At 37.8% G+C, this 24,907-nt stretch overlaps 1 protein-coding gene across 1 annotated transcript in view; it reads left to right on the top strand.

Annotated features, from left to right (window-relative positions):
* Positions 1–24,907, top strand: part of LOC135461802 (serine/threonine-protein kinase SMG1-like) — a 79,014-nt gene that overhangs the window by 3,285 nt on the left and 50,822 nt on the right. Inside the window, exons 5-37 of the mRNA XM_064739043.1 lie at positions 3–84; positions 324–371; positions 1,299–1,424; positions 1,992–2,162; positions 2,438–2,617; positions 3,103–3,175; positions 3,376–3,527; positions 4,022–4,123; positions 4,355–4,431; positions 4,649–4,841; positions 5,571–5,701; positions 6,024–6,185; positions 6,698–6,807; positions 7,197–7,290; positions 7,540–7,641; positions 8,034–8,216; positions 8,817–8,919; positions 9,217–9,418; positions 10,942–11,069; positions 11,388–11,552; positions 12,379–12,533; positions 13,078–13,294; positions 13,618–13,763; positions 14,414–14,614; positions 15,279–15,438; positions 15,719–15,845; positions 16,180–16,758; positions 17,046–17,205; positions 17,546–17,606; positions 20,470–20,565; positions 21,017–21,211; positions 24,176–24,311; positions 24,642–24,812. Of these exons, the coding sequence (XP_064595113.1) occupies positions 3–84; positions 324–371; positions 1,299–1,424; positions 1,992–2,162; positions 2,438–2,617; positions 3,103–3,175; positions 3,376–3,527; positions 4,022–4,123; positions 4,355–4,431; positions 4,649–4,841; positions 5,571–5,701; positions 6,024–6,185; positions 6,698–6,807; positions 7,197–7,290; positions 7,540–7,641; positions 8,034–8,216; positions 8,817–8,919; positions 9,217–9,418; positions 10,942–11,069; positions 11,388–11,552; positions 12,379–12,533; positions 13,078–13,294; positions 13,618–13,763; positions 14,414–14,614; positions 15,279–15,438; positions 15,719–15,845; positions 16,180–16,758; positions 17,046–17,205; positions 17,546–17,606; positions 20,470–20,565; positions 21,017–21,211; positions 24,176–24,311; positions 24,642–24,812 (4,988 nt within the window). The remainder of the gene's footprint in view (positions 1–2; positions 85–323; positions 372–1,298; positions 1,425–1,991; positions 2,163–2,437; positions 2,618–3,102; positions 3,176–3,375; positions 3,528–4,021; positions 4,124–4,354; positions 4,432–4,648; positions 4,842–5,570; positions 5,702–6,023; positions 6,186–6,697; positions 6,808–7,196; positions 7,291–7,539; positions 7,642–8,033; positions 8,217–8,816; positions 8,920–9,216; positions 9,419–10,941; positions 11,070–11,387; positions 11,553–12,378; positions 12,534–13,077; positions 13,295–13,617; positions 13,764–14,413; positions 14,615–15,278; positions 15,439–15,718; positions 15,846–16,179; positions 16,759–17,045; positions 17,206–17,545; positions 17,607–20,469; positions 20,566–21,016; positions 21,212–24,175; positions 24,312–24,641; positions 24,813–24,907) is intronic.

Raw genomic sequence — 24,907 nt, 5'->3', positions numbered from 1 at the left:
AGGTACTTCCAGTGGCTGTTTAACCTTATAAACACAACAGTGGATGAGGACACCAAGATACTGTACCTACAGGCTTTACTCGAGGTAAAATCTTTGAAGTAACTAGGGCATCAGAGTGCCACTTGAGGCATTATATAATTCAAAAAAGTAAAAGATAAGATCTGTTGGTGTATTTTGAAGAAAATATTACTTTTCACATGTTTGTGAAAAGCATTGAGCATTTGGTGATGGCGTGCATGTTTATTGGTGTTTGGTAGGTGTTTTTTTGTGTCTTGTGGTTTGATTAGATGTATGATAGTTGGTAATTATGTTTTATTTTGTAGACATTAAAGTGTGATGAGAAGAAACAATCACTCAAAGACCTGTTACCTGTAAGTACATTAGTTTAAAGAGAAATAACTTGGTTATAAAGTTTTGCAACACTTTCATGATATTAAGTATTGTGGTAACGCCAACAGAAGATACAAGGCGATGCAGGATTCAGTATTTGGGTTTTATTTTCAAAATATTCATGCTTGAAAATGGTATAAATGAACCGAAATATTGAATCATGCATTGCCTTATATCTTTAGTTGGTTACCACAATTCTCTGCTTTATGAACCTTATCAGTGGAAATGTAAATACTTTCATGATATGTTTATTATGTATTAGAACAACATGTTTATAAGTTAAGTCATTGAGAATGAAATAGATGATTACGGTTTAATCCCACATAAGCAATATTTCAGTCATGTCTTGGCGAGATGATGTGAATCATTTTGATTAGTAGAATCAAAAACATAAGCTTAAGTATGTGACACATTTCCCTCTACATTTATGGCACATTTTTCATGGTAGGAACATAATCATGTATGTAACTTTCAGTAGTTACCCTTCTGCATGATAGAATATGTTGAATTACTTTGTACCAAAATATTTGGGACTTTTTGTCAATAACTTGCCAAAGATCAATTGTTTACATGGAGCAGTTTCCTGCTATAAAGTTTTCCTATAAAATTGATTACCATTGTATCAGTGAAAATTCTATGGCATTGAACACTAATGAAATAAATATTGAATAGACTTATATCAGAATAGTTTTCCAGCTTCAAGAGGTGGCTTCTTGCTATCATATGGCTTTGTTTGTGGCTGATGTTGGTAATAGTTGTGTTAAGCCTTTGTTATTCAGGTGGGTCATCACAGAATGACTGTAATATTGATGACGTGGTATTGTGAACACCAAAAGAATTCATTCAGATGGCGTGGTGTAAAGTGAGCAGTTGTAACCTGAGTAATCTCCCCTTTTTTCACCTGACAGAATGTGATGAACAACATGCAGACTATACTTGAAAATGCTGACTCCCCAGATGTGCTGACTGCCGTGGTGGATGTCATCGTTCATCTCTCTAAACATCAGCCACACATTTTTTCGTCACATTTTAGGGTGAGCTGTTTTTTCCTTTCTTTTTTTTTTTTTGTCAGCAGTTAAAAAGAAGCTCAGGACACTTTAAACCTTAAAGTGCTAGAAATGACTAAGTTACAACATGTGTGAGGTGGCTGTTTTTTCTTCTTCATTATAGTGTCTGTCTCATCACTGCGTAATAAGCTAGTACCTCTAATACACTAACACTGGAACTCATGTTATATTTTCAGTGCATACATCCTGATTTTTCAACAAATGCCTTCCTTTAAGTTGTGAATAGTTTATACATATACATGTACATGTTGTTACATTGATGTCAATTTTGGAATGTTAGACTAGTGACTTGTGGACTTTGTGTTCCACTGGTGAGTTTGATGTAATACACTAATAGGCTAACTAAAACAAAAAAAAACAAAAAAACAGAAGAATACTTTAGCAGTTTCTTTTACCATTAATTAGGAGAACAGTCTAACTTATATATTGTATGATATTAAGATTATTATCAGATAATATTATGATTATTTATTTGTATTTATTTATTGACTGCATTCTAATTTTGTCTGATTTTGCCTCTTCTGCCATTGACAGGACACTGTAGATATACTGGTGGGCTGGCACATTGACTCCACACAGAAGGATGCCCTGACAGGCTTCACATCTCAGGCACTGATTAACTTCCATCAGTACTGGATTTCAGACTTGAACTTCTCGGTCACTTTACTGGGCCAGTTTTTGGAGGATATGGAGGCATATGCTGAGGTATTGACACTCACACATGTAAATGTTTTTGATACACAGGATTAAAGTTGAATAAATTCTTCTCATGAAAACTTTCCTCATATGTTAATTGCGCTTTGAATAATGAAAATTATAAAACCATGTCATAAAACTAAAATTCTATGGTTATTGTAAAGGCCTATGGCAATTTTGTATTTTTGTTTTATCATTAGATGTAAACTGTATAACTAGAAATTTGTGTGAAGTATGTTGTGTCTGTAGTGATTTTGATCATTGTTGTGACCTATCTACCCCAGGACCTGACTCTGCTGGTGACTGGTCAGCCACCCCTTGATGAAGACCTGCCCGCCTCCCCTGAGGAATGTGTTACTAAGATAGCCGCCCTGATGAGAGTCTTCTCTACCGTGGTGGAGAGCCTTGGGGACAGCATCTCCCCCATCAAGGGACAGCAGGTCTCCAAGGAGTACATAACTGAGGTAAATTAGCCTATAGGAACTGCAGTCCAAGCTGTGTAGGGAGTGTAAGGTCTCTCATATTTTCTGTGTTACATGAAACCATTGTAACAGGATAGGTGACAGCTTTAGCAGTTTTGTGACCACCATATTGGCCATATTGGAGATTCTGTAGTGGATGGGTAATTAAGGTATTTGCTTTCCAGGCAATAGGTCACCATTTACTGTAACATCCTGCAAAAAGTCAATGCCTGACTAATGCACAAGTGAATGGCCCACGTTAGAGCATTCACAGACAAACATGCAGAGTGACTATAGGGCTGGTTATCCTAGTTAAAAATTCTAGAGTGTGACCAACAATCAAATAAATAAATCGGTATATAGGAATGTATATGTAGAGCAGTATCCTTGTGCTAGCTAATATAACAAAAAATGTATATCCAGACAGTCAGACTCCATATTTACAGCTATAAACTAATTATCTTTACTTCTTGTTCTGGTGATGGCAGGTGTTGGAGAGGATAGTGAGGTGTGTGGAGGGGGCCAATCAGTACCTTTTCTCGGATAAGGTTTTGTTAGCAGGTAAGCTTAAATTGAATAAATTGGAAACTTTTCAATCTTCCTGAATGATATATTCTTATCACCTAACTGATTGCTGATTTCATTTTCAGTTTTGGATTCTGTAAAACTCTTTTATCAACATGAAAGCCCTGATCAGTAGAAGTTAACATATTAAAGGAGGTCAGCATACTTGACACCATTTATGACATCTTTTTCCCCAGCTAATCAGTGTCTGGTCCTGTTGATGCGTCAAATTGAGGGTCATGTAACTGAATCAAGCCATATCCTTCTACCATATATCATCAACCAAGTGCGCTCTAGCAACTCTTACAATTTGAGTTTTGTTACCTCCTTACTTGGTGTAATTCAGAAGGTAAGTCTGGTCTTAAATATTTCATATAATCAAGGTGCACACATATTATACATGTAGTTGTATTTTTATGCCTAAGGCAGATTTTCTCAAATGTTAAAGTGGCCCTCTCTTTGCTGTTGATATGTTTAGTGAATGGCTTATCTTTAAAACTATTTGTTGTATGATATTGAACTTTGATACCCAATTTACAGGGATACAAGTTAACAATGCTCTTGATTTTGTTGATTCAATCCAAATTTGGCAACATTTCATTTGTATTCCTCTCTCATCAGTTAGGTTTATGGTTTTAGGAATTGGGTAGAACACTTCGTAAACAACAGCACCTTGTAGACCACAGCACCTGGCTTAGTAATTAGGTAGTATCTGACAAATTAGTATCATTTGATGTTTACTTATTTCCAAGTTATTTGTCACCTAATTTTATGGACTCACCCAGACCTCCTATCTGGAGGCTTGATAGGCTTAAACCTTTTGACTTTGAACTGTTCTTGCAGGTGATTGAACTCTGTAATACTCAACTGCCAGTGAGTTTCTGTACAGAGTTACTGGGACCGGGAAGTATTTTGCTACATTTAAGACTCTGTAACGATGTTGAGGTAAGTACGGACTGCTTTGTTATTTTGGACAAACCAAAATTTATTAGAAAAATACCTGAAAAGCTCAAAATGTAATTTACTTAAAAATGTTATGATTTAGTGAAAAGTAGTTCTTGAAACTACACTATAGATGTTCATTGAACTTAATTAAAGGTAATCAGTGCTAATGGAATTGAATAAGATGTATTATGTAAGTCCAGTTTATAACAAGATGATCTTGTGACATTGCAGGTTCTGTCACAGCTGATGGCTGTGTATCACAGTGTTATGGGGCTGAAGAGTGTACCATTGCTTGAAGAGGCCTACAGGTATTATGCTTATTGTGTTAGATTGTACAGTGTACATCTTACACGTGTATAGCCTACTTTGTTGTGTTAGTTATTTTCCATATTTACACTTTTGTTAATACAAAAACCTAGTGTTTTAAAAATATTTATTCAACTTTGCCAGAAGCCAATGAAAGATAATTACCTATGATCTGTGGTGGAAGTCCTAAGCAAGAAATGCCTTTTTTTTTCTCCTCAGATTGGTAGTGGGAGACCTTCAGACAGGATACAATACATTACTGGAGGATTCTGGTGAAAACTATCACTGTCAGGCTGTTACTAACAATGCCTTTGCTGATGCAAAATACAGCACCCGTATGGCTGAAACAGTAGTGATCTTCAACCTGAGTGCTCTAACAGAGATAGGCAACACCAAGAATAACCTGATAGGGGTGAGTTACATACCTGAATAAGTACTGAGTATTGTTTGTGCATGTGGTCAGCTTTATGTATGCATTATTTACAATGTTGAAAAGGAGGATAATGCTAATGAAGAACTAATTTGAAGTCTTTCACTAAGCAGTGTTTACATGGTGCAGTTTGTTATGTCAACAAGTCAAATGAAATACAAGATGCACTTTTTAGGCAGTGTTCACATGGTGAAAATGGAATAGCATTTGCCATCGTCATTTATAGGAAATACATCAACTTATTTCAGTATTGGAAATAACATTTGCCATCATCAGGGAATTCATCAACTTATTTCAGTATTGGAAATAACATTTGCCATCATCAGGGAATTCATCAACTTATTTCAGTATTGGAAATAACATTTGCCATCATCAGGGAATTCATCAACTTATTTCAGTATTGGAAATAGGATTTGCCATCTTTATCCGGGAATTCAGCAACTGATTTCAGTATCGGAAATAGCATTTGTCATATTTTCATTAGAATAGGTGAATTGTACAAGGTGATTTTACAAATCCCACTCTGTGAATGCAGCTTTAGGCATTTTGAAACACCCCACTGTTTCATTTGGTTTTTTTTTTTTTTTATTCTTGCTGCTTAATAGATTAAATTTGTTCCAAGTCATACAAGCTTTTATCACACATCAAATGTAGTAACTCTTCAGTGTTCATTTTGTGGAGTACTCATTGCTTTGCTTGTGTTATCTTCAGATGTGGGCTCTTTCCCCGAGTATATTTGACCTGTTCTGTGATCACCTGAACCCTCTGCTCAAAGCTTTAGCAGAATGGTACCCTGCTGTTCAATATGCCACACTGTTTGCCCTCTATTCACACTGCACAAGGTAAGTGCTGCTTATGTAGGTTTACAGGTATACACTTAGACCCCTCTCTCCCCACCCCAACCCAACACACACAGTGTATTGTTTGTAAAAAAATGTCTTGGTTGGAAACTAGAAACAAATTCCATACGTTCAGTTTTTCCAATTTTCCAATAGTTTAATGAAAAGTAGCATTTATATACATTCTGTAGAAGTGCTGGGTTATTAAACATCAAGTAATTACTATATGATATAGATGTACAATATAGACATTTTGCTCTGTGGCATCAATTATGGTATGTTGTGTTCAGCAGGGTTTTATGAAGACTTTTCTGTTTTATTGTAGACACAGTAACTTCATATCCAGCAGCACATTGTTGACCCAGAGCACAGCTCTTGAGGGTTCTGTGTTATCTAATGTTACACCCACCACCAATGCTAACTTCACCACAGTCCTCTCCATCTTGGCGGATTTGTTGAAGCAGTCTTACCACTCCTATGACACCAAGTGAGCAAGTTAATCCACACCTATTCATTTAAAGAGAAACTATTTTAAAGCCATGATGTTCAACACCAGTTGGTTGTTTGAAGTCTGAACTAAATGGTGTTCTTAGTTTATACATGTACTATCTAAGTTCACGTAGTTCTTCAAATAGCAAGTATGATATCACATTCTGGATACTGTTGTGTGCTTACTGTTTTCATTTCGCTCTGTAAAATGACGGCAGTCTAAAATATCCACATGTACACCCTTTGAGGCTAGAACTAAGAGTTATGTTATTATTAGAATTTAAGTGTACGTTTTTTGAGTGGAATTTGTTGCTAGTTTAGATAATCTAAGTGCATGTGATACTTGAAATAGCAGTTGCTAAAGAAATATGTTGGGAGCTGATAATTCTTTACCCTCCATGTCTGTCTTCATAGATTTCATGAATATCCTTAGTTTCTTTCATGAACTAGCAAACGACTCATTTTAAATTGTGATGCAGTGTCGTCAGAATGCTCCATTCCTTTCTTTAGATGTTTGGGGCTGAAGTGGGTGGGTGATGTGATAGGAACCCTGCACACCAATCAGGCTGTCTATCTCACAGAGGAATTCCTTCGGGTCAGCCAAGCCCTAGTCACCTTAGGTATGTCTGTATAGCCGTAAAGAGAGGTTGGAATGATCAGGTCCCTCTCTCCCTCTATTTGTATTTTAAAAAGGATTTTTTTTAAAAAACCCATGATATTGAAAGTAAGACTTTCAGGTCTAGAAAAGCCCTGACATTTGCTGAAGCACTACTGTGTATATATGTGAAAATTGAACTAAAATGATGTACTTTTTAATTGCTTTACAGTTGTATAATGGTAAAATATTTATTCCAGGTAGCCTGGAAAATATGGATTTTGTGACCTGGAAAATTTGCAATCATTATAGTGTACCAATCCTGAATAGTAATGATCTATTGTCCCTGCCGTCCTGTTATGATTTCTGCCCTGCAGAATCTGTATGCTAATGTAGTCTACTATGTGTTCAAAGGCTATGACAGGGAATATCAACTGTGTATAGGAGCTGCCTACTGCCTGCAAACTCTTCTTCAGACCAACAGTCTCTCTGAAAACTTGCTGCACAGGTCAGTGTTTTCCATTTTTACACAATTACTGTTCTTGTGAGTTGATGGAAATCATGAAAATATCAATTAATTAAATTCTCAAACCTTGTTTTTTTTTTGTTGTGTTCAATGTTTTTGCTCCTCATTTGAAAGTACTGAAAATTAGTAAAAAAAATATTATGAATTAATTATCATTGTAAGTATGGAGCTGTCGTCATAATGTTTGTATTTATTTTTTGTTGTTGTTAAGACACTATTTCTATTCTACAGGTGTTTGGAAGTTTGTCTGGTGAAAATGTGTGACAACAATGAAGATGTCAGACAAACATTTACAGACCTCCTCAAGAGAATCCCCATCAGTGTTACCACTCGGTGTGTTTCATTTTAATTTGTGATAATAGTTTCCTGCATAAATATATCTATCTTTACAATGTTTCCTGTTACTTAAATAAAAATCTTGTCACTGTCATAATGAGTTGTCTATCAATGTATTATTTGTTTCATCTGTATGAAAAAAGATGCAATTTCTTATTCAGCTAACTGGCATAGAGTGAGAACACTGTGAAAAGGGGGTACACATCTTACATGTACTTCATGCATACAAGTGGCTGTCTGTTTTATGTGTTTGTCTCATATAAAAATTTGAATTGTGCTGTTCTGAATGAAGCAAACTAAAGTTGCACCTTTTGTACATTCATTTTAAAGAACAGATTATTTAATTTGTATAACCAGCATTATTAATATCAGTGATTTTCACCTTTCAGGCTGAATGGCTTGACAAAGACAGATGTGTGCCCAGAAAGGGAGAAAAGCCTGTCTTATAAGCGAGACATCAAGGCATGTTGGTTAGCGCGGAGAAACCACATGAGTAGAGTTCCCATGGGCACTTTCCATACGCACAACTTCAGAAATGTGATGGGGTATATTCTGGATAACACGACACTGTGGTAAGATCTGTTCATGCCCATCAAAAATGGTGGTGTTTTTCTCCCGTTAACATGTTTGTATAACTTTTATTTGAACCAAAGATATTTTGATGATATATACATGTATACCAGATAACTAGACAAAAATAAAACCTATAATGTTTCCTTTATTATTATGCTCTTTCTACTTTGCATTGTGGCAATCGTGTCGCATGTTTCATATTGTATGTTACAGTTAGCAGTGTCCATATTGCAAGTCTGCAGTAGCAACATGATATTACCATGACATCATCCATTGACACCACAACTTTGATCTCTGTACTTACTCTTATGCCATTCATAAAAGTATTGCCGCAGTATTATTACAAGTATTAATATTTTAGATTTTTGTGTCGAGTGTTGAAATAATTGATGTTTGGTGCATAGTAAATAGGTTATTTAATAAATAATGGCTGATGTGAATGCGTTCTGTTTTTGTGCATCAGAAGCGTGAACTCTATTTTTGTGCCACATGAATAGAACTTCTCTGCGTCAACCAGTGTTCATTCAGTGACCTATGGTAATATCAGAATAGTGCTTTGGAAATCCTGAGGTTCTCACTACATTGTTTGTATTATATAGTGACTCCGGCACATGTAGTTGGATTGAGGATCTGTATTTCACGTCACAAAGACCAGAGAGAATAGATGACAGAAGAGAGGAGTCAGTAAGGTTGTCAGATGTGGTAAGTTTGACACCATTACTGCAGGCTGGGTTGTCCTGCTGAATAATTACAATGAAAACAAGACTGTAGAGTAAATTCAAAAGGTGCTTGTCAATAATAGCTTGATATATACAGTACAGGAAGATAATTTGAGTCAGTTGTCACATTGTCAGGGATATGATATTTACTATAGGTTCTCATGCACAGACAGTTGACAGACAATGTGTTGTCACAAAATTATGCAAGTAGTTTTGTCATTCACATGTGACGTTCTTCAAGGATTATTACTGTAAAAGATTCTGTCTGGCTTTATTGCAGATTGAAAATAATGAAAGCTTGCTGTGGTTCTGGGCTACATGGGAGGCGGCTCAGTTCTGTGTGTTAGCCCGACTGAGAACCTCACTGGGCAAGCCACAGGATACCTTCATGTCCATTGAAGGTATCCTCAAGAAGTATGCTGTAGAGATTCAGAAACAGGCTGAGCAGGATGAAGCCCCCAGCAAGACTAACCACAAGAAAGGTGAGTATGGAACAAATAACTGATAATGAAGTTTTTTTGACACAGTGTGGATTTCACATACTTTGAATCTGTGGGTTGGATGAGAGTTGAAAAGCAGTTTTGGTGCTTCATTGTGTTCTCAGCTCATAAAATTGTCTTTAATTCTCTCGTTATGTTACCTGCCACAGGTTTTTGACAGCTTTCCAGAAGCTTTTAGTGTCCCTGTGACTTTAGGTGGCTGTTCTACCAATGGCTTGTTACCAGCTTTTTAACAATCAGATGTCAAAACCTTTAATGAGCAGTAAAAGAAATTGTATATGTATCACATCAGGGGTAGAAATGTTTTTTAAACCATCTGTCACAGAGGCAGGTAGATTTTACCTGTCCCCTACAGGTATCTACTGGTCCCCATCAGTCTGACCTTTATAAAGTCTACAATCTGTGCTAGTTTTTCAGTTTGCCGAAATTATTTTCCGTCAACATTGCCACCTTGGCGAAACAACATCAGTATCAGTGTACTGTGCTACAAGAATATTTAGTTTCAGTAGCATTTCCCTTTTTGTTCAGTATTCTGTTTGAACCTGAACTTCTACACAGTCGGTCATCAAAACGAAACTTAATTGCGAGAGTTCAGTCTGTACTTGTGTACGCACGCGCTTCCCATTCAAGTGAAATAACCAAGGAAAAGCATCTGGGTTTGTGTGCATTTATATTTATATGCGTGTGTATTGAATTTCTCCCCTATACACCTGCAACATCACGCATAGTCCTTGAGCGAGAAAAGTTAGCAATGCAATCCTAAAGCTGTACACTTTGGAGCAATAGGGAGAGGCCGGGGCCCACTTGCACTAAGCCCTCTTAATGTTAAGATGTAACTATCATGGCTACAAGTGCTCTAGGCATTACGTTGCCCTAGTAGTTACGTGCTCTTAACATTAAGAAGGCTTTGTGCAAGTGGGCCTCGGGACAATAAATATTAACTTCACATTTTATTATTTATTTATTTGTCTGGTGTTTCACATTGTACTGAAGAAGATTTAATTTGTGTGATGGTGGCCAGCAACTCACCCCGACTACAAATGTAATGACGAGAGATTCCTGCGTGACACTTCAGTTTTTGATTGATTCACTTCTTTGCTTTGACTGTTCTCTAGTTCAGGTTGACTGACGCTTTTCATTCTGTCATAGCTGTGGACCCTTGCAAAGAAGTGTTAGGAAAAGTATTTTTGCAGATCTAAATTTGCTTTTGCTATGATAAATTAAGTGCGTTCTTCGTTGTTGAATGTATGTATGATCTCGAAATTTGAGTATGGGAATGCCAAGTAAATATACACAAACTTAGACTTCATAAACTTAGACACACTTAAATTGACTTGACTTAAACATGATTGTAAACTTATTGGGCCTACCTGATGCTGCGACAGATGAATTTTTTTTGTGACCTGTCGCCAGTAAAAATTTTGCCCGTTGCCAACAGGTAGACAGGCGTTATTTCGACCGCTGTCACATTGATGTGTTTTGGTCACTTTTTTTTTTGTTACCAGTTGACAAGGATCATCTGTACAAGGAGCGACAGAGGGTAAGCCTCTTACTGCAGTTCTTAGAACAGCTGGAGAAGTTGCTCTACAATGCTTATGAAGGCTGTGCCTCAGCTTTACCTTCGACCCCAAAGGTGGGTGATAGTCACATTGTCAACACATTTACCTACATGTATACACGTGTGATATAGAATAATTCCCCTAAGGTGGGTCCAAATCTGGCTCTTTGCCAATTCTTTACATTCATGCCTGTTTATCATGATATTTTTGTGAAATTTAACAGAGATGTAATGTTTTACTTGAATATTTTCAGAACACTGCGTAGAATTTTTAGGGCATGGAGTTTGGATTGTTGCCATCTCAATAACAATATGAGATTGATACTTACACCTGTGTAATATACATGCGTTCTGTCAATGTAGTCTGTACCATCCATATTTTTGTCTTTTCAGACTGTACGCACATTTTTCCGCACAAACCGTGGCACATGTCAGGAATGGTTGTCTCGCATCAGAACAGGGGTTATAACTGTGGCTCTGCATGCTGGGAAACCAGCCATTGTGGTAAGGCATGCATTTGAATTGCTGAAAGAGATGAAGTCTACAGGTAACACACAGGTAAGAGATCACTTAGTGTCAAGCTCGTTAAACATCAGTTTCATTAGTTTTCATTATACCATGATACCAATGGATTATCTTTTCATATTTAAAACAGTATTAATTGTAGCTCTGTTTACCAAGGAGAAACTTACTAACATAGGGTCAGCCTGCTACCTGCCGACCTGGGTGGGTGAAATAGAAATAGAAAACTGGTGCTATTTGTACGCCCTGCTTTCAGCACTTTAAAATGAGAGAGATAGGAGAAAATGAAATCTGGACACCCTGCTTTGACCAAATGGCCTGAAAAGGGGATGTTTGGACACTCTCTTTCCCATTTCTGGATAACTCCCAGCTTACTAATTCATATTTCACCCTTCTGCGAAGATAAAGTTTAAATTTATTTATTTATTCTTTTTACGCTGTACTCAATATTTCACTTATATGAGGACATCCAGCATTATGGTGGGAAGAAACCAGGCTCTTCTTGGGATAAACCTTAAACTTTAAAAAGCCAAATATACACTATAGTGCAGAGATATCTATCTCTAATGAGATAGTGCTAATGCACTGTTCTTCCTAGAGCACATTGGCTATTGACCATTGAAGTCAGCAGGCTTGATTATAGATCTTGTGTACTCATCTCCCACATTTAAATCTCCTGGTTTGTCGGGTACCTGGTTTGAAGGGATCAGTGGTTAACTGGAAGCACTTCAGTATAGTCTACTTATAAATTTAACAACCATTGCTTACCTGTAAAAACGCAGCACCAGTCAAATAAAAAAGCATATTTTTGATATTAAGAATTGATTATCTGTGATGAACATTTGATTTATTTTCCATTTAGGGCCGTGATTTTGAGCACATAATGATGTGCCTAGTACAGGCCTTATGTAAGCTGGGAAGCCCGGACACTGTTCAGGGGCTGTATGTGTGGTGTAAGGACATCATTGGCAGGAAACTTCCCTGGGTGAAGGCAGCTGTGGAGAAGGCAGATAACAAGTATGTCACAGGCAGTGATACTGTAGATTTGTTTGCTCATTGTGATTGTACCTTAACAAAAACTGATTGTTCAACTTTTTTATTGTGCATCTGCACTGCATGCATTCCGCCGTAGTTTACCGAACTACATTTGTAAATATAAAGTGGAAAAAAAAAACGAAAAAGCTAGCATTTGATTGTTATTAATGAAGGAAACAAAAAAATCTCATTGTCTAAAGATATTCTTTAGACAAAGAGATCATTTAGACAAGCCTGAAAAGAATTGTTAATTTGGTGGAGGACCTAATTTTAGATTTTCTACCTATTCACATTATTAAAAAAGTTGTGTTTTTTACATGGCATTTTTGTCCTGTATCAAAGAGTTGACCTCTGACGTATTAGGGCATGGCATTGTCGTTGTCCTGCTACCTATTTCCAGGCTTGAACAAGATATAAACTAAAAAAAATACAAAAATTGAAAATATATAACAACATGAGTTAAAATTGAGAATAAATCTGAGTATGACTGTTCAGTATATTGCCCATTCTGTGCCTGTTCTACTAGGTACGAGATGGCATCAGTAGACTACAGAAGTGTCTTGATGTCACACCTGGGACTGGATGGGTTGCCTGAGGAGAAAGAGACGAGAGATGAAGAGGACAGTAGTCTCTCCCCTAATGGCAGCCCCAAAAACTGTACGGAAGACAGCCTGCAGAAGAAACTGCTAATTACAAAACAGAGTGACAGTGATTTAGCAGTGGCTGGCTTCATGGCTACTGAGGTAAGGGAAGGACAGGGTGTTGACTGTGCCTTAAGTAACTTGTCTGTAAATTGACCCAACATGTTTGTAACTCCTGTAACATCCATAATGTATAGATGATGTTAAGTGGAGACCTGCCATTATTGTCTTCAACATTCATATTCATGATGTAATAATGTTTTAACCCAGGTTAGTTGTGTAACTTCTTTGCTCTAATTCTGAACACATTTATGTAGCAGTGTTAAGCTTATCTTGCTTTTGTTGGACTTTTTGTTGTACCTCAGCTAACGTAGATTAGCTGCATGTATATTCTGTGACTATAAGCTATTACATGATGCATATAGGTGATGGAGTGTTACCTAAAGCTGAATGACTGGAATGCTGTGCTGGAGTGGCAGAAGACCCTCTCTGACTGCACCTACAACTCTGATAACAATGGCAGTGCTCTGAACAAGATATTCTCTGGATGTGTAGACATTAACTACATCAAGTAAGTTGGATGTTTACTCAGTGAAATCCACAATCCACAGTGATGAGCATGAACAACATATATCCATGCACCTTTTTGACCTTGTATTTTAAAAGCTTATAGAATGTATCTTTTGGCTCTGAAAGTTCGCTATGGTACCATTGTACTTTTCAAACAAATCTCTTAAATCAATAGAACTCCAATGCTTAGAGCGACCACCTCTATGTCTGCCAAAGATGTCTGCTATCGTTGGCATGATACTTCAGTGGTGGCAGCACTTTGGGGGCACAGACTAGCCCATTTATAAGAAGACACTGCTTATGTACACGCATCTAACAACTCCTCGTTGAAAAATTTCAAGTACGACATTAAACCCCAAGCATACATACATACATTCAGTAGAACTCTCAGGATCGGCAGAATGAGTAACGTACTCATGGTCGAAATATTTTGTGGAATACAGTATCTTGCTTTAATGGTGTGGTCATCAGTTTTCTAATCCCATCTAAGTGGGAGTCATTCTGATCCTGCACTGTGATGCTGATTATATCTTAACACTGAAATATTACTTGCTGACAGTTTAATTACTACGGTATAGCTTCCCTCATGTATGATTTTTCCCAATTATGAGGTCATATTCAATTATCCATGTACTGCCTGTCATTATCAAGGGCCCTGTCCAGCTTTGATGAGGGCATGTGTAGTGATGTGAGGGAGCACCTAGAGCTGGTGCCCGGGGCATCTCTCTCTGACCTACAGTACTCCCACCATACTGGAATACTGTGGGATGAGAAAAACACCATCTGTCAGGCCAGGAGACAGTTCATCCGAGCAGCAACTCTCCTGCAGGATCCGGACTCTACCCACTCCAGGTATGATAGTAGAGATCCAGTTCAAAACCATGATACTGACATTTCTACACATCAACATTTGAGGTCAACTAGTATTACTATGGTCATATATCTGCCATGTATATGTACATGTACGTCTCTTACCATGAAAGCTGAAGAGCAAACCTGAATGAAACATATTGAATTCAGTTGAATGCAGTTTACTCATCATTTAGTTCTTGTTAAATGCCATACTCATGCATGAATTTTCACTGATATGATGGAGGTCAGTTTTATGGTCGTGGAAAACGGGGTGCCTCTGTTTAAACCACCAGCCTTTGCCAAGTTACTGACAAATTTTCCCTTGTGTGACAGGCAAGTATTCACACCATGTTAGCTTTCAACGAACGTTAAAGAGCGCAAATTGTCACCAAGGTCCCACAAAGAGTGAGAACAATTTACAAATCCCTCAAGGTTTTGAACTTGCACCTCATGTGGCCTTTGTGACTTGAAGCAAGCAGCTTAACCGCACCGTCATGGCCCACTCTACATGTGTATGTGCTCTAAATTCGTGTGATGGTGAATATTGCAGAGATATCATCCTTGTTTGAAACACACATTGAAATTTTAGTGAATGGTTAAGTTGTAATTTACATTTTACAGTGGGATAAAGTTTTATATTTCATGCCAGGAGTTGTGTTTGTAGGGATGAGTTGATGGAATGTTTGGGGCGAGCAGAAGAACTGTGTGAGAGTTTAGTGAGAGTGGATGCTCTGGAGTGGCCTGTGTACAACATACCCCAGGCCGTCATTGAGCTGACCACTGCTTCAGTCCTGAACAGGCAGCTCAGGGACAAAAACAATGAGGCGAGTATTTTAGAGTTATATTAACCCTTGCTTTAATGTAATAAACCTACTAGTAAATTCTCTTGTGGAAACTTTTCCTGTTGTGAGGTCATCTACTTGCTTCCTACATCCAGTTTACTCTTCTTGGAGACCCATGTACTAGGGTGAATTCTGATCTCATTTGAATGTTTTGGAATCTTTTTATGTGCATGTAACACTTTTATATTTGTGTAGTTTTAGGTGATGCCTGCCATCATATGCATCTTGAACAGGATAAATTCTTATCTTCTCTTGTTAACAGATTGTCCTGATGCCGTTAAGCGAGCGTCTGAAACTGGATATGACAGAACATGATGGAGATGTGATGTCACAAGCCATGAGACTGTGTCGAGTTCAGCTTAGCCTACCTGGCTTGGACAAAAGGACAGGTAGATCCGTGCAGCGAGGACCATTCTTTTAGCAAATTGATGTCAATTATTTTATGTGTTCAAATATGACTCCTTGGAGGCTGTCTGAAATCATGCTTATATCTTCATCCATTAAACAACAAACTCCCAGCAGTCTTGTTTATAGTCAGTGCACTTTTTCCTGGTGCAAACAACTGTGGAAAAATGTACCTGGTCAGAAATATTGTGTCGTAACAAGAAAATATCTGCAAGCATTCAGTGAAATGGTAGAAAAAGGCTTCTTAAGCTATAACTACATGCAATTATACCTATTTATCTATTTACTTTAATGCTTGATGATGTTTTACTCTGACAGAGCTGAAAAGTCACTTATCAAGTCTACAACTGGCTACAGCCCGCCTGTCCAGGAAGCAACAGAACTATGACTTTGCCAAAAAGCTCCTCCTGGGCCACATGACGACATTGTTAACACAACATAAGGCAGACGATGATCGGGAGCTAATGGAAATGAGTATTGCGAGTGGGGTAGTGCAGTTAAGGGCAGCTAATGGGGGCGTGAACCAAGTAGACCTACTGCAAGCTGAGCGTGAGGCGGCCAAGCTGCTGCACGAGATGGGCAGCCACAAACAGGGCTTGGACATCCTGAGCGGCAGTGTGGTGGGGCACATCCAGTCTGACCAGTCTGCCCAGCCCAGAGACAGGGCACATGTGAGGATGTGTGGGGAGCTGTGCGCCAAGTCTCTGCTGCACATTGTCAAATGGTTACAGGTGGATCACAAGAGTCTCGCAGCTCTTTCCTCTCAGCTCAAGGTTGGCGGACAAGGCGATGATGCCAATGTCTCCCCGCTGGTACAGAACCTGAAAATACTGCTTGATTTGGAGAAAAGAGGACTGAAAAAAGATGCTGCTCTGAACACAGCCAGTGGATCAAATGGTAAGCTTTAAGAATATAGTGTGGGATCCCTTTGCGATGTTTATCTGTTTTCTTTTGTTTTTTGGTACAGCTTATCTCTGATAAGGGTTTACATAATTCATAGTTAGTGTGAAGAAAAATGGCTGGCCTGCAGCTCAGTTACTATACATGTATGGTATATTGTTGAACGCTGCAGTTCCAGGAATCTTGCATTTTTTGATGTGTACGTGTAGTCTAATGCAAGTAACCTCAGTACGTATGCTAACGTTTTTCTTTAGTGTTAATAGAGACTTTCATTCATGTTACAGATGTAACGATTGGTGATAACCCCATGTTGTCTGACACGGACGCAATCATTGGTCGGTTATATCACCTGAGCACCATGAAGTCTCCATCATTAGCCAAGGCCTGGTTTGCCTTAGCTGGTTGGTGTTATAAGTGGGGCAGGAAGGCTATTGACAATGCCAGGTAATGCTACTTTGATTTTGTATCCAGTTTAAAGTTTGGTTGGGCAAAGTGTCCTCAAAATTCACAGTAATTTTACAAGGTTAGACGTGTGAACGTACTATGGAACTATATAAACTATGGAACTATATAAACTATAAAATAGTTCAAGAAATCAGAATGATTAACATTATCATTCGTTTGACATTATCATTTGAAGAAAAAATATTGTTTTCAGGAACAAATTTTGGAAACTGTGAAGAAAAAAAGTTGTGTTTTTTCACCTTCACTGTTAGCTTTCTTTTATGTGATCAGTGCGAATCAGTCATTCAGATGTACATTTAACTGTTTTTGCTTATTTCAGTCATGGAAGTGTTGATCTGTTGTCAGAGGAGAAGTCGGAAGTTCTCTCATTGTTACCCAAGGTATCATAATGATAATAAATTCATTCATATATGCTCTTATTTATGACAAATGATGCAGGTAAGTTTGTGCTTGTGAATCCTGTATAATAATACTAAGTCAGATGGCAGTTGGCTGACATACAGTACAGCTCAGGCTAAAAGTCAAAACCAGGCAGGATATTAGCGTGATCCTAGAGGTCTTGTAGAGACTTGTAGAGAGTTTGTAGAGGGCTTGCAGACAGTCAGTCACCAGCAGAGTCATTGATCCGTCCACTAAGACAGATCACACACATGTGGCTGAGCATTGGTAGGCTTACGTGCTGGCTGTGGGAAGTTGACGATGAAAAACATATCTTTTTGTTAGAATGATTTAAAAGATTTTAGCAATGCTAACACAATACATGAAACTGAAATATATAATATCTGATGTGTGTATTTTAGATCACAAAGTCACAATTTTCTTTTAAGTAGTAATTTGCATGTGAGTCCATTCGCGATTTGTAATGGATCACTACAGCTGCTGAAAGTGGCTCATTCTTCATCTCTCATCACAGTTAAAAGACAAATATCTTTCGTTTCTTCTGTAGAAGGTTTTCGTTGTTGTGGGAGTCACTGTGGGAGTGAAAAATTATCTGCCACTCAGTGATTTAGAAAACCTAATTGACACTTTGACACTGACACACCGTGCGACAACAACAACGCGGTATTGCAATATGAATTTCTTGTACAGAAGTGGTAAAATATAAAAACATGATACAGAACAAGTTGGATTTTAACTATTTGACTATGGAGAATTTGTAGTTTGTACGAAACCTTGTAGGTTTTTCTCACAGAAAAAGTAATACGGTAACAATTTCCCATTTGCACCAGTACACTTTGTTTGAATTTTGGGCTTACCAGACACAGTGTACCTTTTCTTTTCTGACTCTGTGACTACAAAATGCCTTCATGGAATTCATCCCAGTCTGTTAATTTAGGCTTAACAATACATGATTTGAAGTAACAGCCAGATGACTTCAGATAGGTCTTTCAAAGTTTATTTGGGGGCCTCTGTGGCTCAGTCGGTTAGCGCGCTAGCGCAGCGTAATGACCCAGAAGCCTCTCACCAATGCGGTCGTTGTGAGTTCAAGTCCAGCTCATGCTGGCTTTCTCTCCGGCCATAAGTGGGAAGGTCTGCCAGCAACCTGTGGATGGTCGTGGGTTTCCCCCGGGCTATGCCCGGTTTCCACCCACCATAATGCTGGCCGCCGTCGTATAAGTGAAATATTCTTGAGTAAGGCGTAAAACACCAATCAAAAAAAAAAAAAAAAAAAAAAAATCAAAGTTTATTTGTGAAAATGTATGTGAGTATCTTATACATGTATCAATAAACATATGATTACAAGTTTTTTTTTTCTTCACAGTTTGGACAATAATGTTTTAGTGTTCACTATGCTTGTGTGAAAAAGTATCACTTGTATTTAATAGGCAGCCACAGCAAAGCAGATTATTGTAGGATTATTCAGGGATTAAGATAGACATCTATCTTACGTACTGCATAAATCACCAATCAAATAAATAAATATAGTGTTCAGCAGTGATACTTTGTCAAAATTGAAGGCATGTTGTATTGGAGTAAGTAAATAATACTCACAAGTGTCAAACTTTATTAACTGACATACACTGTATGGTTTTGTAACTATAATAGTGTAACAGTAGGAATAAATTAATGTCTCAAATCCCTCTTCTGTACAACTCCCCGGGTGGCTACTTGGTCAGCATCTGAGCAAGTCTGTACAGACAATCAGTGATGCAGGCTAATCTTGAAAACTTAAACACACCAGTCAGTTTTTAAACAAAATACATCAACCCTTTTGTGTTACTTGTTAAAAACAATGGTAGCTGCTGACAAGTCTGTCCACTGGAAGAAGCATACAGTGAAAGGTGTGCAGCCTGGTTATTTGGTGTTATCTTTTTTTTTTTTATTTTATAGTTTGTTTGACATGAAGCTTACGCGCTCCTTGCAGTGATAAGACTACATGATGTTATTCAGGCGTCACTTTTATATCAATGCGACAAATGATAAGACAATGAGCGCGAAGGATCATGTTCAGGCACAGCCACACAAGACTGCTGTCTGCCGGAGTTGGGGCGATGACCTAGGTGGAAAGCGTGCCTATTGCACATACTTTATTCATTTTATCAGCAAGTTGCGATGCTTTGTGAAATTTATGCGAATATTTGGCCAGTTTACTATAATATATCTGTCGCATGGTTCTATATGGCAAAATATAAATGTATATCAAAATTAGTGTGATGACTGGCGACACCAGTCGGAGACTTTGATCTCATATTTACTCCCTTAATCAAGTTGATTTTGTTGTGCTGAGGTAGGTTACTACATGATAAATGTTCCACTTTTCACAGCTAGTATATGTTCAAATAGCTGAAACACGGGGACAACACCTTTGCTTACACACTAGGATAGGCCTATGTCTGTAGACGTAACTATATTCACACCTGCTGACGATAATTCTGTGTGCCTCAGCAGGCCTCCGACACATTCCAGTAGAGAGTTTGTCATGCGCCAGAGGAGCGTTATTCAGTATCTTGTATATTGATAAGAGTGGAAAGCAATTGACTTTTAGCCTGAGCTGTACTGTACACTGTAATTAACCAAAAATTTCATCCATGATAACTACTCATTTTGCCTGATTCTGAAAGATATATTGATCTTAGAAGGTTTTTTGTCTTGAAGCTGGGGTGATTTCCTCCTGGATAGAAAACATGCAAGTTTCAACAAATGTAATGTTTTATGACATTTATTTACCTCTAAAAATGTGCTTTTGTGGGCAAAGTTTGTACTGTTTCACCATTAAAGATCTGTTGGTTGATCATCCCACAGGGTACCAGCACAGAGGATACAGACAGTGTCCTGAGTGTACTCAGTCAGATCCACACCCTGGGCACCAGTGAGGAGGACATCAGTGATCAGGACCAGGTACCTTAAGGCAAAATTTGCAGAGGTTTAGATAAGTTGTTGTTTAAACATAAAACACTTACATGTATCAGTTATTTGACAAACCAATGTATGATGAGTGAGTGCTTGGGATTTAACGTCGTACTCAACACCAATGTATGATGTATTCTTTCTCTAAACTGCACCAACCTAATTTGGTAAGTTTTGTGAGACCTACACCATGTTGTGCATGTTTTATCTAGAACAGCCTAGTGGTGTAATACTTTGATGTGGTTAAGTCATGGGAGTTATTAACGCTTACAGTTAGTTAAAAAGACTAACTAGAATAGATTTTTGGAACTTTGAATTTCTTTAAAAGTGTACATTGAGGTGTTAATGAAAAGATTTATTTACGTGTACATTTGTTGGTATATGCAGCATTAGAAATCGTGCCATCAGTTAATGTGTATAATGTTCTCCTTCTTCCTTACAGTCTCTGTATGACGACGGAGCAGAAACCACTCGTAAGCAGCTGTTGTCCAGTTGTCTGTCCTTACATGTGGCCAGTGATGAGACCGTAGAGAGACTGTTGGACGTCTGGAGAGGGGTCGTTCACAGGGTCTATTATTACTACCATCTCTCTGCTAAAGCGTACTTCACCTACCTGCACTTTAATGGGGTTGACAAGGTGAGACTCTACAGTGTATATGTCCGTAGTAAGTATTGTGACTTTGCTAAGTTTAGCAAAGTTTATTTTATAAAAAAAAGGCGTACTTTACTTTGTAGTTTGCCATTGATACTATGATCTGCTCATTCCCTGTACATTATTTGGAGTATATGTATATGTGTGTGTGTGTGTAAATAATTAGTGGACACGGGTGTGTTTTAAGGGTGAGCAGACACTAAAATATCTAAAAATGGTACGGAAATAAACATGGAAAATCCGTCGTTTTATTTCATTCGGTTTTTATGTTTTAGATGATTTCCCTGTTTTTGTAGGCTTTCCAATGTATATCTTTGTTGGGACAGTCCACATTTTGCACAATTGAGAATAATTTTGACTTTATATAGCACAGCACACATCAAAACAAATGTCTCAATGTGTTAGACCCGCGTTAAATAGATGATAGATAGCCAACAGACACAGGGTAACAACGCGATATCTCATGCAGAACTAACAGGGTATACCCCCATGCGGCAGACTCAGGAGTACATGACGGGTTGAAATGTAGTCCGGCTGTAAGCTGAGTGTGCCTACAACACTCCACATGTGGTCTGACAGCTCACGGGTCAGCTCATTTTCACAGATTTATAAGAAATTTAAAAAGAATATAAGAAAATGACCGATGTATGTTTAAAGCAGCTGAAGAAAAGGAGTAGTCTGCCCAACGCCATATAGATGATATTGAAATTTTAATGCATCAAGTTTCCATTTAAGTGCATCAATGTATGAACATATTTTGGTGAATGTTTAAATCTTGCACAAACTTCATTAAATGAACCAAAAGTTAAAATGAAATCTAGGATAAAAATGACAAAAGCAATTTTTATTTTATCATCATTTTCTCATGACTTTTTCTAACCGATATAATTATAATTACAGCCATTCATCAGACAGCCACATCTCTACCTGGATAACGACCTCAAACACAACAGCAAATATACGAAACCATGGCTAAAGCAGTCTAATCTTGGAAAATCCTTGAAATTTTAATGGGCCAAATTTCTGTTAAATGCGTAGAAATGCAAAAGTATATGAACATATATATGTGAATCTTTAAATCTTGTACAAAACTTAGTTAAATTGAACCTCCGGTTTTGTTTGAAATGAGCCAAAAATTAAAAGGAAATCCGGGATAAAAATGAGAAAAGCAAATTTTTGTTTTGTTGTCAATTTCTTGTGACTTTTTTTAACCCATTTGACCTATTATTACACACACAGCAGCAGATCTACGAAACCATGATTGTGGGAGAATGAAGTTTATGTGATATCAGCTGCCCCTGAATCCCTTGATCTTAACCCTACACAACGTTGCATGTATAAGGCTGTACATAAGAATAATAGATATGTAGATGTAAGAAAAGTCGTGAAGAAATAAAATCTTGTCATTTCAGTCCTTTTAATAAATGATAATCCGTGTAAGTAGGGCTTATGTTATAGGTAGTAATCCACAGCATCACCTGTAGACCTAATCCTCCTGTTTACAGAAAGATGGCAGGGTGTCATCTCCAATAAAAAAGGATATACTTACCACCTGTAAACCAGAAAATATACACAAGCATTTCTTTACAAAATGAGATTTGTCCAGTAAAAATGTTTAATAGTTCTGAAGAAAAAGTCTTAGTTATAGAAGACCAATTCGAATGGCAATATACCATGATACAGTTTTGCCTTTGTCGAACATTACATTTCCAAGATTTTTCAGGAATATTGGTTTTATTAATTAAGTGAAATTATAAATACTGAATAACGCTCCTAATCATCATCAATTAGGCACTCACAAAGATAGTTCAGATATTTCCACATGTGAAAGAGTTATGAGCTTGAAACTCATGCCATCTACGTTTAACAGAATGGGCATGGAAAGGAATTCGGCTTATTAATTATATGAAACAACAAAGCACACATTATTAATCACAAAGATGGTTCAAATATTTCCATATTTGTACAATTTATGAACTTGAAAACGCACCTCCTACACATGTAACAGAGAGCATGCAGAAAGACCATTAAGTTTCCCGGCAACAGATCAGCGATAGACTCCAGTGCATGGTGTTTGTGGAAACCATGACCACACGTAGGCTGCTGGCAAACATTCTAGCAATATATAGAAGCAACTGGTATCTGTAGATAGTTTTCCAGTGCGCTTTCTCCCCCTGAATCTGGATCATATACTCTTATGTTGTACAGATATTTGGAATGAGGAAACAAAAACACAATTTACAGAGAACATGTATAGTTATAGCTCTTATGAAATTTATGAACAATTTTGCATGCATATGTTTACCATTCACCAAAAAATATAAAAGTAACAGATATAGTAATAGGAAAAATTCCAAAAAAACGTCCGGTTTTGATAGCTGATGATAAGGGATAGGTTGTGTATTATATAAGGCCACTACTCCATGCCCTCATCCGCAGCATTGACAGCAATTCTCCTGTTTTACAGAAAGACGGCTTGATGTCTCCCAGACCAGGCATACACTTAACCACTTGTAAACCAGAAAACATGCACAAGCATTTCATATCCAAGCAACTTCCAGCAAAAATGTAGGCAACTCTGAAGACACATGTTTGGAATGCATAAGACCAGTTTCTATGGCCATACTTTTGTCTGGATGAACCTTTATGTTTTCTTTAAGTTTAGATCAATATTGGATTTTTTAATTATGTGGAACTGGGACTACAGTATGTTGACGTCTCAGACAGCCCCCATTGTGGTAAACAGTCCCGGTGATTAGGCTAATGAGGAGAGGGAAAAAACATAGTAACAATGCAAGAGACAGCCGATAGATATGTGATAGAAAACCTGATAGCTTTCCGTTTTGATGTGGTCTGCACAGTACTCTACCACGACGTTTTTTGAAAGATTGATTCTGCCCATAAACAAAAATTGAACTTGGTGTGGCCTTACTCATAATGTGCTTTCAGAATTCTGGTGAGAATAATGAGGATGGTAATGTGATAGCCACTCTGAGGCTGTTACGTCTGCTGGTGAAACATGCCTGGGAGCTGAGGGGAGTACTGGAGGATGGATTAGCCCAAACACCTACAGCTCCATGGAAAGGTGAGCACACATCAAACCGTATTTGCTGTGTATAGTATAAGTGTAAGTCAACATACAGCACACCATCTGACGCAGGATACAGGATCTGTTTTTTTTTTCAGTCTTATAAAAAGTGGTAAAGGAAATACTTGAGTTACCCTAAGGTGGGTTATTGTGGTGTGGTATGCACAAATAATGCCATATTTTGCTCATTTTTTTGCATGTTAAAAAGAAACTTCGGATGGAATTTTTACATCTCTGGTGTTTGATGAAATGGAAAAAAGTCTTCTATAGGTGATGTTGAAGTTTGTGAAACTGAAAGATTTACATTATGTTTTAATCTGTCTTCAGGTATAATCCCACAGTTGTTCTCTCGCCTAAACCATCCGGAGGGTTACGTTCGTCAGAGCGTGTCTGATCTTCTGTGTCGGGTGGCACAGGATGCTCCTCACCTGATCGTGTACCCTGCTGTGGTGGGCTGTAGTGCCATCCCATCAGAGACCAAGGATACGGGCAGAGATGGTCAGTTTCATAGCTCTTCCTGCAGACTCAATTTCTGTGGTAAAAAAAAAAGAAGAAAAGCAAAAAAATCTAAGCATGGAAAGATCACCTGTATT

Source organism: Liolophura sinensis, chromosome 1 (assembly GCF_032854445.1).
Source record: "Liolophura sinensis isolate JHLJ2023 chromosome 1, CUHK_Ljap_v2, whole genome shotgun sequence".
Taxonomy (NCBI): Eukaryota; Metazoa; Mollusca; class Polyplacophora; order Chitonida; family Chitonidae; genus Liolophura; species Liolophura sinensis.
The sequence above is the reverse complement of the archived record's forward strand: the minus strand, read 5'-3'. Positions and strand labels throughout refer to the sequence as shown.